The sequence below is a fragment of the Rhinolophus sinicus genome, linkage group LG02 (genome assembly GCF_036562045.2).
Source record: "Rhinolophus sinicus isolate RSC01 linkage group LG02, ASM3656204v1, whole genome shotgun sequence".
In the NCBI taxonomy this organism is placed as follows: domain Eukaryota; kingdom Metazoa; phylum Chordata; class Mammalia; order Chiroptera; family Rhinolophidae; genus Rhinolophus; species Rhinolophus sinicus.
The window spans coordinates 85023132-85042220 of NC_133752.1; the positions used below are offsets into that span (position 1 = coordinate 85023132).

General features: G+C 42.5%; 1 protein-coding gene across 18 annotated transcripts in view; it reads right to left on the reverse strand.

The window, feature by feature from the left end:
* Positions 1-1490: 1490 nt before the first annotated feature.
* SVIL (supervillin) overlaps positions 1491-19089 on the reverse strand; it is a 221944-nt gene continuing 204345 nt past the window's right edge. For all 18 annotated transcript variants that reach the window (XM_074324735.1, XM_074324729.1, XM_074324733.1 and 15 more), the window contains 9 exons: positions 15048-15199; positions 12687-12792; positions 11821-12028; positions 10119-10252; positions 8202-8357; positions 6426-6569; positions 4806-4930; positions 2601-2756; positions 1491-2502 (listed from right to left, as the gene is read on the reverse strand). In XM_074324735.1, coding sequence (XP_074180836.1) covers positions 2416-2502; positions 2601-2756; positions 4806-4930; positions 6426-6569; positions 8202-8357; positions 10119-10252; positions 11821-12028; positions 12687-12792; positions 15048-15199 — 1268 coding nt within the window. In that variant the 3' untranslated portion in view covers positions 1491-2415. The remainder of the gene's footprint in view (positions 2503-2600; positions 2757-4805; positions 4931-6425; positions 6570-8201; positions 8358-10118; positions 10253-11820; positions 12029-12686; positions 12793-15047; positions 15200-19089) is intronic.

Sequence of the window (19089 nt, forward strand, 5' to 3'; positions counted from 1 at the left end):
GACGTGTTACTTTGTTAATCAGAAAGAAAGAAAAAAACAACAAAAGTAAAGACCCAAATGGATTCTGAAGTTGTTTCTGAAATGCATTGCATTTTATCAAAATGGGTGCTCTATGAGTAGTGCTAAAGTTTTAAAATAAGGAGACAAAGGAAGTGGGCTCCTGAGTAGTCTTTCCCTGATGCTGACCCGGGCACAGCCCAAGGGGAACAAATAGGGACAATGGTTCCACTCCTCTGGGAACTGCTTACATTCATATGATTCCTCAAAAACCTTGGGAAACACAGTATCTCATCTATCCCACTGCAACTCTGATATCAATCGCAACCCAAACATCAGCTCCCTCTTTAAAAGTCCCCTCTTCAAAAGCAGTAAATTAAGGAACTACCAATCACCTGACTTTGTTGTGTTTAATAAAGTTCACCACAGTGCTTTGCTCTCATAGTGGCTCTGGAGAAAGGCCTGAAGCATTGGTATAACATAATTGGCTGAGTTGTTAAGATCAGCAATTCAAGTTTTTAGGCTGGGGCCTTTCCCAGCATGCAAAGGTCCCAAGTCGCAGCGATGGAAGGAAAGGGATCAGAAAAACCACATATGCGTAAGAGGTTGCCCTACTGGCTCTGTGACTCCTCTCTTCCTCATTGCTTACTACCTATGGGGCATATACTCTGAGCCCTCTGTCTCCTTTCCCTTCCACATTTATTTCTTTGGAAGGTTCTACTCGTTTTGGTTTAATCTATAATTTCTAGGTTTGCAGCTCTGTTCTTTAACTTCACCTCTCATCTTTCCTATGCCAGCTGCCATCACAATAATATTAACGCCAGCAGGTACCTAGCAGTTCACAATATTCAAGGAGCTTCCAGCCGATCCTCAGCAAGAATCAATCCTATGATATAGGCAGGAGCAGGACAGCTTTTTTTAAAAACAAAAAACAAATGGAAATTAAGGTGAGACAGTTCAGTGACTGCCCAATATCACAGTCAAAGGTGGTGGCACCAGGGGTGGGTTACAGTCCCACAGTAGGGGCACACAAGTAAGTGACAATGTTTAAGGCAAATGTGCTGTTATCCAATTCATTAAACTTCAACCAAAGTGGGGGCTGTAAGAACTCATAGTAGGTCTATAGAATTTGTTCAAAACCATGGATTTGGGATTTTAAGGACACATGAGACTGTGACATTTTCTGGCTCATTTTAAAATTTTCTAAATGTCTTATGTATTCAATATTTTAAAAAGGCACCAAGATCCTGAGTTTGAGATGTAGGCATTGTTGTAGGGTAAAGAGCTTCTGTTGAATGATGATTTGCAAAAATATGTCTTCAACATAGTACTTAGAAGTAATTTTATGAGTGGAATATCTATTTAGTCTTAGGATCGTGTATAAAATCTTGCCCTAAGTGAAATTAATAGATTAGTTAATATTTAATGGTGAAATACTGGTACTAGGTTAACATTTATAAAAAAATATTTTTCAAAAAGGAACATGCTGGGAATTCAATGTGAACCAATCAATTAATTATTGCATTTATTCTGAAGCTTGAATTTTGGAGTCCTAGATCGCAAAATGACATGTTTAATGTTTACAACAGGTATTAGAAATTGAGATGTTTTTTATTTCTACTATTTTAGAGTAAAATTTTAGATAATGTTCCAAACCACCATCAAAAAATGCAGAGCAAACTTTTCTGTATATAAACTGTACATAAAAACAAGGCACTATACATTTTAGGGAGATATGAAGGTAGAAAGGTGGATTCGCACAGGTTCCATGCCGGGAAATACACATTTTTTGTTCATTTTAGCACCGGAAGCAGCACTCAGAACAAGTCAGACCTAATGCTGAAGGAGACATTTCTGAACACATGTGAAGATACGTATTGGTGGCAGAGCTAGTTCCATCTACCTTTTAATATTATTTTGACACCAAAAAAACAAACAAACAAAAACAAAACAAAAAAAAACAAAAAAGAAACTTAAAAGTGAATGAATACATAGTGCTTTGTTAAATACATATTTGATTTATATGGTGTTTATATAAATATATATATATATATATTTTAGAATCCACAAGCTATCAAAATAACACTTTATAAAGAGAACTGCTTAAAAAAATTAGGCAACGCTTAGCTGGAACAGGAGGGCAGTGCTCTCACGGCTGTTGGGAACCGCTGCATAAGTGCACCTATGGATGGTTTTAATTACATTACCTGCTGAATCGTGGAAAGAGAGTTCCGAAGTGTTCTCTTAAACATTTACAAAATACACAACTCCAGGACAAGCAGTAGAGCTAATAACTTCAGGGTTTGAAAACTCTGATTAAAAAATATTTTTAAAAATACCAGTCCAAAAACTATCCATTTTCCTGGTCCAATGGTATTGAAAGTGACAACAGAGGTTCCGCCAGCAGCATCTCTCCGCTCAGAACAGACCTTTTGCTTTTTTCAGGTTCACCTGCTTCCAGGCGGGCAGGGCACTGTATTCCTCTCTTGTCATGTCTAGTGCAAACTGGAAGAGTCGGGAGAAATGCCCAGAGCTGAGTAAAAGGACTCTCGTACCAGCCCAGTGTGTGGCTTCATTGCTGTCCCACCTGCAGAAACACTTACCTCAAAGTCTTCATCAGTGAGATAAATCTCAAGCTTTAGAGGGTCAACTCCCTCGGGCAGTGGCCTGGCCAGGAGATCAGCCAGTGGATAAATGGTTTTACAGAGCTTGGCTAACACGTCTTCCACAAGAGTGATCTGGTTAGAAACTTCCGTATCCTAGACAAGAGGAAGGGGCAGAGAAAAGTCTGTGTCCCACATGTGACCATGCTCTACTATGTGCTTGCAAATGCATAACCCTGTCTGAGCCCCACACCAGCCTGGAGATACTGGCTCTCGGGGAAACGGGGCTCTGAAGTGGAAAGGAATTGCCCAAAGCCCCTCGGTTCTTCCAGCTGACTTTAGGTATCTTCCCACTGCAAGTTTCAAACAAATCCTCAGGGCTGCCTCAGAAATAAAAGTTTAGGGAATATCATCACATGGGTGAATTATGGCATAATATTAAATTTGAAGTCTGAACACCAGAAGCATCCAAGTAATGGGAACTAGTTAAAAATATTTTAAAATAATTAACCTTAAAAGGAACTGCACTCCCCGTTCCCCCCACAAGCCCCTGTTTCTTAATCCACGATAAAAAAAGGTGGTCAGAAAATACGTCTAGAATATGCGGGGGCTGAAACAAGATTTTTTAAAAACCTCTGTGCATTTAATCTGAATAGGTTATTCCAGTAAATTTTCTTTCTCTGTTAAAGTTGGGATCCCAGGTTGGCTGCCCTCCTTTTGGGTGGGTGGGAGGAGTGAGGGGCTAACAACGCAGCAATATACCGTGTGGACCAGCAGGCAAGAGGCAGCTTTCAGAGCCAGCCTGAGCCTGAGCCCTGGGGCAAGCTGCTTCATGTTCTGTGCCTTGGCTCCTTCACCAGTCAAATGGGGATAATAATAAGATGATTCTTAATGGACTGTTGTGAAAATTAAAGGAAAAAAATCAGTGTAATGTGGAGCGGTGCCTGGCGCAGAGCGAGCTCTCAGTGAATCCTAATTATTATTACCATTTGTCAGTGTGGGACACCTGACTGTTCATTGGCCGCAATCCCACAGGCCTGCCCAAGACATTGCTCAGCCCACTGCCAGCCCCCAGTGATGGAGAGTGTGCACAGAAAAATGGCCCTGATTTACATCCTTGAACTTAGACTGCGGAGACAGTGTTCGGATTCCCTAGAGGTTTGAAGTTTTGTGGATCACACATTTATTGTGAACAGAGCCCTCTCGCTGTGACTGTGTTGGTCAGCAGGGTGCCTCAGCTCCAAACTGTGTAAATCAAGTCCTTTTGGCCAAGAAGAGCAGTGATGCTTGCACTACGAAACAGGCTCACTCTGTTGTTAAGCAGCAGTGAACTTTTCTGTTTTTGTTTAAACTTATTCAGACCTCCTATAAAATACACTCATGTCATCTCCCCCCCTACACACAGAAAAGCAGTTCTCCTACACAGTCAGAAAACCAAAACAAATCTATTTCCCACCCAACCGAAAGCACCCTTGAACTTGCTATTGTTAGCAATGTTAAAAACTCATAAATTAAACAATTCTACATAACTGGAGGCAGCTTCCTTTTTTCTGTGCAGTTGGAAATGATAACATTCTGGTTCATAATAGAGATTCTGATAAATGCCTCATGTGGTATTACCAGGTAGTCTCATAAAAGGCAGTATTAACGTGATAGTGAGCTGTTCTTTATCAGCAGTGACTCACAGTACAGCCATTCCCTTGGTTATTTGTACATGTTAATTCATCACGGGGTTATTTTGTGTCTCCTGTAAAATAAGGTCAACGTCTGAAACAGGATTTTGCTGTGCTTTACATGGATCTTGAGAAGCAATACATTTTTCGCTAACAGAATGAAGAGACAACAGCTTTTATTTATGGATATTTAACGGATAATTCATTTTACCTTCACGTTTAGGATTTTTAACCTGAGCCCCGTGTGTAGAAAATTACCAAAATACTTCAATTGATTTCTCCTTGGGCCTTTCCTCTTCCTAAGCTAATTCTATGTAGATGTGTTAACAGGTTGTAAATGAAAAGACATGCTCTCACTTTGAAAATGCAACTTCGATGCTTCTCCCCAATGTAAAGTCCATCCACGATCCGAAAGGTGGGGAGCTAATTAGGTTGGTGCAAAAGTCATTGTGGTTTAAAAGGTTAAAAATAATTGCAAAAACCACAATGGCTTTTGCACCAACCTAATACCTTCACAGGGGAGTGTGCTCACCATTTCTGTGATCTCAGCGATGTCCTCTCTGTGCTCCCAACTGGGAAACATATTGGTGAAGGTCAGAGGCTCCAGACCAGCGTGGATCAGGTAAGATTTTGGGGGAGGCTTCTTGATATTTTTTCCTGCAGTTACATAGAATGCAAATGTCAGCAGACCCAAGGAGGGCCTAGAGACTCTGTCTTTGTTTGGATCTCTTGACTTCATGCTTAAAACGGAAGTTATGGGTAGTTCATAACAACACATGGATGGTGTTTATGTAACATGTTATTTTTCTGCATATGACAACGTATAAAATTGCATGTAATCAGCCTGACGACTTCCTGAACATAACAAAATGCTTCTGGGTCCTTGGATGGGAGAACGCCTTTCTCTGTGGCTTCTGGGTGGGGCCCTTTCTTCTTCCTGTACTCACTTGCAGAAATATTCCTCTGACTTTTTAATACAGTGTTAAGTTCACTGTGGATTAAGTGCCATTTTATAAGCCACTTTACCTTAAACATTTGGGGGGAAGTTGAATAAGTTATGTATTACTAAACAGCTTTCAAGAAGGAATCCATTATATACTCGGGGACACTCAACTAATCAATAAAACCTTGAAGATTCAATAAGAAATTACTGGCATCTTCATTTTATATAAAAGACCACAAATTTTAGGTGGACAGTACAGTAAAAAACCATGAATCGACGATAGATTTTTCTTTTTAGATATCATACCAAAAATAATAATGAATGGTAACAAGGTTGCCATTGGCTTTTCAGCCTTTGTGGGGGAATTTTCTACTCCCCGGCAGTGTGAAGCTGTGTGCAGTAGACAGTGTGTGGGTGGAGGCCAACGTGTCCCCTGGCATGATTCCTCCTGAGTACAAGAGGGTTTTTGACAGTCCAGGGCCTTCCACAATATAGATAACCCTTGAACAACATGGAGGTTTGGAGCACTGACAGGCACCCCGTGCAGTCAAGAACTCACATATAACTTTGACCTCCCCAAGAACTTAGGTGTCTCGTGGTATCTGCAAGGGACCGGTTCCAGGACCACCCACAAATACCAAACTCCATAGACGTTCAAGCCCCCTACATACAATGGTATAGAACAATGCATATAGCCTACCGTTAACCTCCACATCTGCGCACTCCAAACCACTGATCGAAAATACCGTTTTGGGTTCACAGTTGGTTGAATCTGCAGATGTGAAATCTGCAGATATAGAGGGATGACTGTATATTTATTGAAAACAAATCCATGTGTAACTGGACCCACACAGCTCAAACCTGTGTTGTTCAAGGATCAACTGTACAACATTTCATCTTGAATAACAAGTTGCACGGCTTCATAATATAGAAGAGAAACATGAAATCTCATTCATGCTGGCAGCTGAGAATATTCTAGCTTCAAAATGAATAAGCCTCAAAAGTTAAAGGGAAAAACATTGGTTTCACCACTGTCTGCTGGGATTTACCAAGGCTGGCTGGCACCCACAAAAAGGGAAAGCCTGGTCTGGGAATCCGACCAAATCTGCAGAAAACCAGCTGGGCATTAGCCTCTGGATGGACGCTGGTCACTGTGCTGAGGGGTCCTGGCTTGTCCATCACCCCAGCCCACTTCCTGGGGACGCTCACCTCTGCAGTACTGGAGCACGGTCTCCATGGCGCTCTTTCTGTCGGAGGCCCAGCGAATGCGGGCAGACCCGGTGATCTTGTTCTCGATGGGCCACCAGCCTTGCCAGAGATACACCTCATGGTGATTGTCAACAAGGAAAAGTGCTATGAGGGCAAGGACAGACCAGACAATTGAGAGCTCCTTCACGGATGCTTCTAGGTCACTCTTCCCCAACTTCTAACAGATGCCTTTCCTCCCTGCTGCCTTTGTCAGTGGGAGAATCCCCTTGGCAGTTAAATTCAGGGGCAAAGGGAGGGTCTTCATAATACCTCAGCCCTTTGAACATTAAATCAGGAAAGACTTCTAGGCAGACAGAAGAGGGCCTCTTTCCTCACCTCATCTTTCCTTCAGCTCCTTCTTCCTTGGCACCTCCTCAATCGCAGGCCTGCCAGTGGCCCTCCTGGGCACGGGCAGGGTGCTTAGAGTGGAAGGAATAATGCACATGCCACCCAAGGGGTTGTTTATCTCTAAAGAGCATATGAAACCCTGGAGAGTACATCATGCTGGCCCTACAGGTAGGTCACTGACGTGTATGGCCCACATATGCCTGCTTTGCACGTCAGGGCAGTTTGTGGTTCTGTTGGAGAGAAATGGGGCTTAAAAATCAAGTGTTCCTTGTTTTCATCCAACAATCAGCCTGACTCTTACCCCATGTGGTAAAGGGGCTATCACTTGCTAGCTTGGTCCATTCTGTGTCCTTTCCTAGCATACATTTTAGGATTCTGTGCAAACCACACACTTGAAAAGCCCAGGGGAGGTTGATAACCCATCCTGAGCCAAAGGAGGAAGAGTGTGAATAGCAGCCTCCTGGTATAAGACACCTTGCAAATATTTCCCACAATATGACATGTGTACCAGTCAAGCTTTTAAGGTGGTGACCTGGGCTGCAGTGGCAGGTGACGTTCCTGGCTGTGGCTCCAGACTCTTTTAATGGGAGAGGGGAGAAGCCACGAGTGCCAGGACCGCCGACCACAGGCATGACCGCAGGGAGGGAGGGAAAGAGAGAGGGTCTATGCAGCCCAGTCTCCAGGGACTCTGACTGCCTCAACCAGAAGAGCACAGAGGCTCTGTCTGGAAGTGGTAGTCAAGTAGAAAGAGACCTGACCTTGGTATTAGAAAACATGGCGAGAGCCATGGCTCTGCTGTGCAGCCTTGTTATGGCAGGCACTGTTCTTTAGCTAACTCAGCAGATACTCCCAACTTCCTGCTCCTTGGCACTGGCTTTCCCAGGATCCCTTATAGCTGGCCATGTGACAGAGCTCTGGCCAAAGGGATGTAGGCAGAAGTCAGCTGGGGGCTTCAGGGAAAGCTCTTGTTTTATCTGATTAAGGGGAGAGACATGGCCATGACTGCCCACTGTCCTACTCCCACTTTTCTGTCTTGAACAAAAACATGACGGCAGGAGCAGAGGCAGACAAGTGGGGACCGTGAAGCAAGAAGACCTAGGGAAGGCTGGGAGAGTAGCAGACACACACGCCCTGACGCTGCTGTGCTCAACCTACTCTTAACTGACGTATTTGGGCAAGTTAAGTAACTGAGCCTCAACTTCTTATGATATGTGGTTGATGTCACTTTCCTTTTGGGTAGATGTGAGGATTAAATGAGATAATATAAAAAGTTCTGGCAGTCTACTTGACGAATGAAAACTGCCTAACAAATGCAAAAGGAAAATAAAAAGGCTTTTTGGAAGGTATATCTTCTGCTGCTCAGAAAGACGACTGCCCTGAGGGCCGTACCTGGCTGCGGTGCGCTATACAGATCTTCCTGAAGGAAAGGCATAGAATTGACCACAGAGGGGTCTCGGGCAGGATACATAAATTCTGTGGCTGAAAAATCTCCAGAGGAACTGCTGAGGATGAACAGGCGGGGTGTGAAGTTAAAATTTCCAGGATCTTGGAAAGAAAAGAGAACAAAGCTAAAGACAAAATATGCACCCAAATAAATTTCAGATGGGTTGGAGAATTCAGGTAAAACATGAAATAATCAAAGAATTAGTATACAAATAGGTAAGGTTTCTCTGAACTTGAGGTGGCAAAGGCCTTTTTTTTTTTTTTTACCATAATTGTAAAAGAAGTCATCAAAGGGGAAGAGATTTATGTATTGACAGCATAAAAATGAAAAATTACATTGCAAAAAAGCAAACCAACAAATAAAATGAAAAGGTAAGTGACAAAATGGGAAAAAAGGAAACTTGTTAATATCCTTAGCATATAAACAAAAATGTGCGAAAAGCACAAATAAAACATTCACCAAAGTAGAAATACAGATGGCTAAAAATTACATGTAGAAAGTGTTTAATGGTACTTCTAATTTAAGACATGGAGTGAAAACAGTGCTTAGATAGCATTTTCCCCCATCAATTTGGCAATGATGGAAAAGGTAATGTACTTTTGTGTGTGCTTAGAAATGTACAGTTTTGTATACTGCTGGTGAAAATGAACTTGGTGTAAATGTTCTGATACACTTGTGAATATGGACTATAAAACTTTTATTAGTTGAACACAGCAGTTCCATATCTAGGAATTTACCTTAACTAGGAATGAATGCAGATCATTATTTTAAAAATTATTCATAACTATATTATTGTATAATAGAGAAAAATTGGAAATAACTCAGCTCTCCAACTCTAAGAGACAGGGTAAGTAGAGAATGTCATATATTATAGAATATTCATGGAATGCCCTGTAGTTAGTAAGAGTCTAAATTATTAACAACTTGGGAAATAGCTCATAATAAAGGGAAAAACCATGGCACAAAACAGCATGTATAATGCTAAATTTTATTTTAAAAAATAGATATGTGTATATAACAGAGAAATGTTAATTTTTGGTTATCTTTGAGAGATGTGATTATAAGTGACTTATTTTCTTTTTTAACTTCTCTGTATTTTCAAACCTTTTCCATCACCAATATACATTATTAAAAACATATATATATATAGGAAAGTTTATAACAATTGAGAGGCGCTAAAATGGAGTGGTTATGCATCCATGCCATTGTTGTCCATCCTCGGACAAGCTGATTCACTTTACAGTGCCTCAGTTTCCTCATCGGTAAAAATGGTAGAGTGTTGGGTTGTGAGAATTTACTTAACATCTACCAAGTGTTTAGTGCCTGAATCATCCTGAGAGCTTAATAATTGTTAGCTTTTCTTCTTATGTTGATTTGCATTTAAGTTGATCTGTACTTCTGTGCATTTAAATACAAAACTGACCTGCTCTCTAATTTAAACTCTGCTACTTCCCTGCACCCTGGATGCTGGCCAAACTGAAGGCATCTTGTTCCATAGGTTCACACTGTGTCATGGGTCATCTGGTTTCCTGGCATTTTCTTCTTTTTTTCCCTTCTCTTACCAAGTCATACCTACCTCCAGCTCCATGTGAATGCCATGTCTCTGTGCAGCTGGGGGTGATTTTTCCTTGTGGAAGTAATGCTTTTTTTTAAACCCTCAACCTCCTTCACCTGTACCTCTTTTATTATACATATAATTTTTATTTGGCATTATAATTAGGCATACATCTTATTTAGCCTTATTGGATTGTAGACTTGTGAAGACCTAGCCTAGGTTTAATTCATTGTGTTGTACATAGTAGATGCTCAATAAATATGTATTGAATAAATTAGTGGTCAGAGGCTATGGAATGCGATTTTACCTTGAAGCATGCAGTCGTAGGCTTTCCTATCTCTCCTTCCTAATGCATCCCAGAATCCCAGGGGCTCGGAGCCTTCATCACACTCGTGTATTGTCACTTTGCTGCTGCTATGCAGTCCTGCTTCCAGGGGGCATCTGCATGGAGACCAATAGTTTTTTTTTTAAGCTTTGAAAGTGTTGGCAGCACAAAATTATTCAAGACTAAATCTACAGATGAATTCACCATCTCTTTTACTACTTTATAACTGAAACAACTCTTACTAATGAATAAAAACATGCTCTGTAGTTTATGAGTGTGTGTAGCTGTGGCTTGGCCCTTACAGAGGAATGTACAATTACACATAAGATATAATGAACACGATATTCATTTTTATGTATAACATACATATTTGCTATTCCTGGTTCTCTTCTGCTGGAACATAAGCTTCATGGGGACAGAGACTTGGGTTTGTTCACTGGCAAGTCCCTGGTCCTTAAATCTGTGCTTGGCACCAAGTAGGCACTCAATCATTTTTGTTGAATGAATGAGGAAATGAGCTCTTTGTTTTTTTGTTTTTTTCTCAGGGGTCCAAGTGAAAAATCCGATAGGCTATGAATGCCTTAGGATTCTTCACAGAATGTCATTTATCATCCCCCCCCCCACTCCCTGCCCTCAGAATGGTGTTTTGAGATGAAACATCTCACTTCACAGCTGTCTGCCTGGTGAAAGTTCACTGGTCTTCCTTCTTCTCTCCATCCTCTCCTTGCAGCACTATGCAGGCCCACACTGCACTGTTTTGGTGCCCAGAGAATGGATTTTACCTAATTGTACTTAGGTGGTACGTTGTGGTCCTAGGAAACTTCATTTTTACTGCACAGACGTCACCAAGGTACTCCCAGGTCTCAGCCTAAGGGAACACTAGGCATCTCCTGGACAACTGGGGGGGGGGGGGCACGGGGACTTCTTTGGCTGCTTGTAATACCCATTTTGTAAGGGCCACAAGGAAGTGCAGAGCCCCAGCTGCGTCCCACCTCTAGACAGGTGAGCAGACGTTACGGCCCACTCCCCAGGCCCTCACTTAACACTCTAGCATAGTGTGCTCTCTCTCTGTGTGAATGGTCAGTGTGTGTGCCTTCCTGGGAGACGAACAAAACCCAACACCTGGGGTGCTGGGCCTGAGACGTGCCCCAGGGGTCCAAGAACTCACTGTCAGGTGGTTGCCTTCGAGAATGTAGAAATAATCATTCTCTAAAGAGGCGGCACCTTATAGTCTGGCACAGTTGTGGTTTCCCAAACTCCTCATTAGCTAACTGCATTTTGAGATGCCACTGTCTGCCAGAACTCACTCTGAACTTCTAAGAGATACTTGAAATCTGCTCTCTTTAAGTAGCAAAGGACTCTGGGCTTATAAATCAAAGCTGAATCACACCTACAAAGAAACTAAAGTACTTGTTGGGTCCTTTCCTGCGACCCTCGCCCTGCCTTTTGCTGAGGCAGGTAAATCCTCAGAAAGTGGAAGAAGCCCTTAAGTTGGATGTTTTGGCTGAGATGTGTGTCAGATCTAGTGGGCATGTCAGAGGCCCCTGGTAATGGTCATAACTCCCGTTGTTACTGTAAGCACAGCGGGACATCCACTGGGAATCCTGAGAACCCTTCCCGCCTTCGCCTACGTGTCCCATGGGAAGCCGCTTCCAGAAGAGGCTCTCACACACACAACACTCACTGTTCTTTGATTTTATTTGCTGCAGTCCTTCCAACCTCCTTGGTGTGGGCTTGGGCTTTACATCCGTGCCACAGGTAAATGAGGGCTTTATTTACGTTGAGGACAACCATGGACGTTCTGGACCTCAAGCTACTACAGTGACAGGCCACTTCCAGCAAGTTTCCTTCCATAGGCACTTCTCCTCGCACACAGTACAGCCTCCACTCACCTGCAGGGGGCACCAACGGTACAGGGTTAGGGTGTGTGCTACACAGGGAGACCTGCCCTTCTGGGCCTCTGCTGGGCAGTCAGCAACGAACACTGCCCCGTGACTTAAGGGAAAGTAGAGGCTGAGGTCATGCCACCGCTGAAGTCAGCGGCTGTCTCACTGCCAACCATGAAAGCAAATCCTTTTGGAGTTAGAAGCAGGTTGCCAAAAGTTCACGATGCAGAGAAACCATTTTTACAAAATTTATAAAGGCCTAGGTAAGTCATATAACAGGCATGTTTTAAAAGCCTCTAAAGCTAAGATTTTTTTTTTGTTTTTTGTTTTGGATGCTGGCCAATAGAAAACTCATAATTTATAATAGAAGATCCACTGACTTTTTTTTCCTCCTAAAAAGAGACAGAGTCACTGTGAGGATTCTGTTTAAGGTGAAATAATCTTCCAGCCTCCAGCATGCAAAGTAGGATCTTGAGGTACACTCCACAAGAGGGGTGAGGGTTATGAGCTCCCCATAAAGCTGATTTATAAGGCAAACATTAGGAGGCTTTCAGTGGTAAGCCATAGCTATATGAAGAGAGACTTACTTTAAAGCCCCACGCCTATAAAAATACCTTCCAGGAGAGGAAAAACAACTCTAATTCCAACTGTAAAAGTGACTCACTTTGCACATTTTCTTCCTCTTCTTCCCGTCTCCCGGAGTGCACCACCATCCCCCCTTGGAAACATTGCAGAAAACAGGGGGGCTCCTTTCCCTGGAGAACCTGGACCTTCCAATTTAAACACATTAGAATAAGTAACATGTATTGGTTTTTCACAGGCATAAAAAATAATGCACATCTGTTGTAGAAAATCTGAAAAGTATCAAGAAGTACACACAAAAGCCAGTGACTATACTATTATCGAAAGCTGACTGCTATTAAAATTCTAGTGTATCGCTTTCTTTTCAAAATATTTTTCAGGTATATAGTTTTTCCAAACAAATAACAGGATTGCTCTTTTATGTTGCTTTCTACAGTTAATGTTTGTCATTGAACATATTTTTAAAATGTGAATTGGGATATTTAAATGGTGGTTCATGGTATAAATATGACATGATTGATTTAAACACGTTTTTAACGAAGGACACTTCCCGGCAATGAGAATGACTAATGACTGACTTAGTAATTCTGGGAGAAAGTACTGTCTCTTTGGCAACCTTTCCAAGAGTTTGGTCATATTGCCATATGCCTACAAACCACAGCTCCCCTCGCCTGTTAATGTGCTGTCTTCTGTCAGGTGTGACCTGCACCATGATAATGTGAGCATTGAGTCAACTGACTCTCATTTTGGCATTTTCCCTGAAAGAGGAAATTGTTTATTGAGGCTGGCAATTGGGGAGCACTGAAGATGGAAGCTTTTTTCACCATGAGTTAACTTATCAATCTCAGGGCCCATTTCGCATAATTAAGTGCCATTTTGTGGCAGTGTTGTATAGGTCTAGTGATTTTCCATCTGTTGGATTGATTAAAAAAATGATATGCTCCAACTGGCGAGATTAAGACTCAAAACTCTAAGGAGGATTTTGAAGGCATGATTAAAACATATTCATTGATGGCCTTTAAAAAAAAAAAAGCGGCAGCTGGAATTACCCACTATTACAAATAAATGCAAACTGAATGGTCGATAACAACTGTTTGTAAAATATAGTCCATAGTAGAAGAGGATTGGTTCTTAGGAAATCTGGAAGGCTAAGTGAGTGTTGCTCTATTTCTGGAGAAAATTCCTCTGTTCTCTCCCCTATGTGTCACGTTTCCCAAAAACCTCAGTGTTAGCTCTTAATTACGGGTACTAAAGGATGGAACCTGAGGCATACACAATCCAAACATTAAAAAGAATGTTTACAAAACCTTGGATTTGGGCAGTAGTACCTGCCTGTCATTATGCACGTCCTGGGGTCATAATGGTGACTAAGACCAGGACAGACAGGGTCTCTTCAATGTTTGTGAGCAAAGACAGATAATAAATAAGTAAATAAAATGGCTATGTAGTTTTACATAGTGGTGAGTGCTATGAAAAACATAACACACACTAAGGGGACAGAGAATGATGGGAAAAGAGGGAAGGGATTTGGATAAAATAGGGAGGTGACATTGGAACGTAAGCCCGAATCATATGAGGTTGAGAGTTACTACATATGGATCCAGGGGAAGCATTCCAGGCAGGAGAAATAGTGCAAAGGCCTTGGGGTGGGTGGAAAGAGGTGTGTTTGAGGAACAGCAAGAAGGCTGGAGCAGCCGGGAGCTGGTAAAAGACCAGGGTAGGTTGGAGAGCTGTGCAGGGCGACCACGAAGGCGCTGGTAGCCCACGGGGAGGCTGCTTCGATTGTAGGCCAAGTGCGATACAGAGCAAGGAGGCAACATGATCGGACATGTTCTATCAAAATCACTCAGGCTGCTCTGAGGAATGCAGATGATAGGAATACTAATTTTTACATTAATCTCTGATATTTCCTTAGGATAGACTTAATGAAATGTTTATGAGCATTTTAAGGATCTTGAGCCAAAAGCGTTTTTCAGGATGGTTGTTCCCAGTCACACTGCCGATGAAAGCATGGGAGGACCGTCATCTTACTGCGTCCTTGACAGCCTGCATCCATCCTTTTTAAAAAAAATCTGGAGGAAGTTTTGCTAAGTTTCCACTTAGCAAAGAGATGCTAAGTGGAAAACAGCATCTCTTTGTTTTATTTACAATTCCTTGGTGATTAGTTAGGTGGAAACTTTTCAAAAACATTCCTTGGCCCTTTGTCCTTGTTTTGTGGAGTTACTGTTTGCAGATGCAATATTTTATTTAAGATCATACTACAACGGGTGGGCCTTCCTGGCTGAGTGGTGGGGAGATGTAAGGAGCGGTGCAGCCTGAAGTCTGGAGAAGCTGGACCAGGACTGAAAGTGTATTTAGTTGAGATGTCTTTGTTCATTAGGTTCCTGGGCTCCTGGAAAGGACATCTCTCTCACTTCCTGAGCAGCGGCTTTCTAGGACTTACCTGGGCACCTCTTTCTTCATCCAGTTCCACTGTCATCAGAGCCGATGTGCCCTTCTCACTCACAGTTGACTGCCGGCCTTGCCAGAAGAAGTAGACACACTTCTCTTTGCCAGCCACCCTTATGGGGTGCTCGCCCTTCTGTCGACTCCCCACTGCAAAGACACAGAACAGCAGAGAGTGGGGTGAGCTGCTGCGAAGCCAAAAGAAGAGCAAATACACTGCTCACTTCTCCAGGCTCTGTGAGGACAAAGAGTACAGAAAGAGTTTTTGGGCAACGGGGCTGAGGAGAAATCATTCACCGCTGCAGGGAAAGTAAATCACACTGCAGGAGAAGAGAAAAACCACCTTTCTTCCAGCTAACTGATCCTGAGACTCCAACCTGGAGAAAAGTGATCTGAAGGGTCCTCTGTATACCCTAAGAAAAACATCTGTCATCCCAGAGGAAGGTGCAGACATTCCAAGTGTGTGACAGAGAAAGTGGTGACTGACAATGCAGGACCTAGGGTTCCCAAATACGCAAATGCGTTTTCCATATTACACCGTTCTTGGGCAAAAGATTAGCTAGTAGAGAAAAGATATTGAAAACAACAGCTGGGCCAGCTTTAAGCACAAAGGGAACAATTTTAGTCTGTTAAATGTATTTTTGTAAAAAACTACCACTTTGAAGACGCCAAGTTCTGTAAGAAACGGAAGGGATGAATTGCTGACATATCACTTTCATAAAATAATCTGGGATTTAAATAATGTCTGTCACCAGGGCTGTAGCCGGGATTAAGTGCTGGTTATCCTTGCTGTCTGGCACCTTGCAGGCTTCAAGCACACAGAAGGCGGGACTCACTGACAAGCAATCACACAAAGTTAATTGGCCAAGTTGTCGTTTCAGACAGTATTTCAGACCACAAAATTGCTACCTTTAGGAGCAGATCTCACTCCCGGCTCTCCCTCAGTCATTCGTTCCACAAATATTTTTTGAGCACCTACTATGTGCCAGGAACTCTTTAAGATTCTAGGGCTACCGTGATAAGCAACACAGACAACTTCCCTGCTTTTGTTCTAATAAACAAATAGATTAGCAAGATCCTTTGAGGCAGTGGTAAGTGTGATGAGGAAAATAGACAGGGGTAGGGTGAGTGTTATTGGGACTGCCTATGGAAGGAAGGCCCTTCTGCAGGTGGGTGAGGGGAGGCCTGAATGACGACGACCTGGAGGCAGAGCCTTCTAGGCTGAGTGACATCAGAAGACTAAGTTCTTGACTCAAACACCCGGGTGATCCTAGCAAGTGGGGGTCAATAATGGAAGGGTGCTGACGATTGCAACACCCATGCACCTTAAAAAATTAATGATAATAATGGGTTCTCTGGTTCTGTATTGCCTCCGTTTTTCACAGCTCCAATCCTATCAACAAAATCACCGTTGTCTTGAGGTTGAAGGTAAGAAGAAAGCTTCTTTATTTTAAGTTCTTAAGAAGTCAGAAGCCATATTTATTTGATTTAGTTTCTGACCCATTGGCAAAGTACTCATTAATAGTTTTCATAAATAATTATAATAATTCTTAAACTATTTTGACTAAGCACAGTCTTTAGTGCCACCTACAGTACATCTGAACAGGTCAGGGCTGTGTACTTCCATGTGGGCAAAGTAAAAGAGCAACCATCAATAAATAGATTACGAATATCCACAATTAATTTGGAAGCCACTCAATTGAAATTTCTGCTGATTAGATGGGGACAAAAGTTTGTCTTTGACGAGAAATCCCGCTCTTCAAAGTAGTGAAAATTAGTTGTGTTAACTACATTATTGAAAAAAGACATGCTTAAAATATATCATAGCAGTTGATACATATTTTGGTATTTGCTAGCAATTAAATACACTGTGTAAATATATACGCATGCTTAATCCTAACATTCTAAAATGGACGTGAGTGTATGAATCTAAAATAGGATTGTATTTCTTTAAAAATATTTCATAAAACAGACTTTTCACTAATTTTCCTTGCAATTTTCTTCAACATACCCAAATGTCATCCTATGTATGACTTAATTTGTAATTCATTTATTTATTTTTAATGTTAGCAAAGTAAAGATTAAGCTGTTATTAGTAAGAACTTCTGGACTATAATCTTTATAGCCTTCATCAGGTGCCTATTTTAAAGTGTTGGTGAGTCATGCCATCAAAATACTTGCAAGAGTAGGTTTGTTAGGAGTAGTTGTTTTTAGGAGTAATAGAAAACTCCATTTACTGACCGCCTACTGACAGGACCTTGAGCTGTATCATATTCCAGAGTGGCCGGACCCAGTGTCATTGGGGACTTTGAGCAGCTTGTTTCCTGACCTTTGGGGGCGTGAGCCATGCCCTGCGGTACCTGAAGAGGTGGCTGGGACAGGACACCTACCCATTGAGGCCTCTAGTCTCCTTCCATGGAGCCCAATGAGCTAGCCTCTCTGTTTGCTTGTGCAGGCCGGCCGGCGGCCACCAAGAGGACGACTGTGCCACCTCTACAGCTGCTGCTTTCTACTGAGCCTGTCCCAGAACATCCCGAGCTCCACGTTCAGTCCTGTTTGCAGGTGCAGCCCTTGTTGGGTATGAGCGAGGAGGGGCTGGACGAACAGTCACTAAGGGGCCAGTGCTTCTGGGAGGACCATGGAGTGATTTCACATTCCATTGGGCTATGCTTTTCTGCTCCCAGAGGGACGGTCTGGAATCTGAATGCTCCTCACTCTAACTTAATTCTTTGCAGCTGGACTTCTTCAAAGTTATAACTTTGCTCATAAAGATAGTGCTGGATCTGGCTGTGAGAGGAACACATTATTATCTGGGAAAAAGTAGGGAAAGTAATTGCCTGGCTCAAATCATTATTTCTTAGGGGCCTCCAAGTCAATAGTCTGTGAAGACCTCACATCTTAATTTTTTTTAATTAATTCATTTTAATAATAATTCATTCATTCATACACTTGCTATGACTTCTTTTTTATAACTAACAGCGGGGGTAAGGACATGACCCAAATGCACACTGTAGAGCACTTGGTCTCCCTTTAGAAACATACAGTTCCCCTTGTATTTTGAGAACAAGAACTATGTAAGCCTTTCAAAGTTGTTCCTTAACGTTCCCTGTCCCTCACCTCCAAAGGTTAGTAGATTTTTCCCCACTAAATTCCCTCTTATTGTCTTTATGACCAACAAGCCACACAGATTATTACTTCAGTTTGCCAACTCTGTGTTACATCAAGGAGCTTAAAGCTACAACAGTGACTCATGGAAATTACTATTATTTTGGGTGGATCCACGTTATTTCATCTTCAAGTGAAATATAGTAGTTATGCTGTTGCTGCTGAGAATGTCAAAGACAATTATTTCCTGCACCTACCAAGTGAACATGTGCCAGGCACGTGCTAAACATTATACATACCAGAATATAATATCCTGTGAGCTGCATATTATAAGCTCTACTTTCCAGGTGGGACAACCAAGGCTCAGAGAGGTTAAGTAACTCCACCCAAACTGCAGAGCTGGGATGAAGGGCCTGAGAGAAGATTCAGACCCAAGCCATGTAGCCTCAGGGCCTGTGACCTTTCCTCCATGCAACAGGGTTTTCTATGGAAGGGAAAGGGGCTTTGGTGTCCAGCTCCACTCTCTCCTAGCTGTGTGATTTCACTGGGTTACTTAATCTTGGTGTCCTGTTCCTTATCTGAGAAATAAGCATAAGGACAGAACACACCCCATGGACCCTCTGGGAGGCACTCAACGGGAGTCTGCGGTGAAGTCCCCAGTGTGTATCTTGTGGGTTGGGTGGACCTCTGGGCCTGCAGCCCTGCTCTGGACACTACCCCACAGCCTTCCTGCCCTGCCTGGAGATGCCATCCGTTGGCCACCCAGGTCTTACTTTGCTGGGCTTTTCTGACTGCAGGCAGATGCCATCTCAGGGAATTGAGCTCTCCTCCTTCAGCACGAAGTAGTCACCTCTCCCCTTACCTGCCTCATTGTCATTTATACCATATGTTTCTTGAAGGCAGGCTTTGAAATAGTTACTTGCTCCCCCAAAATG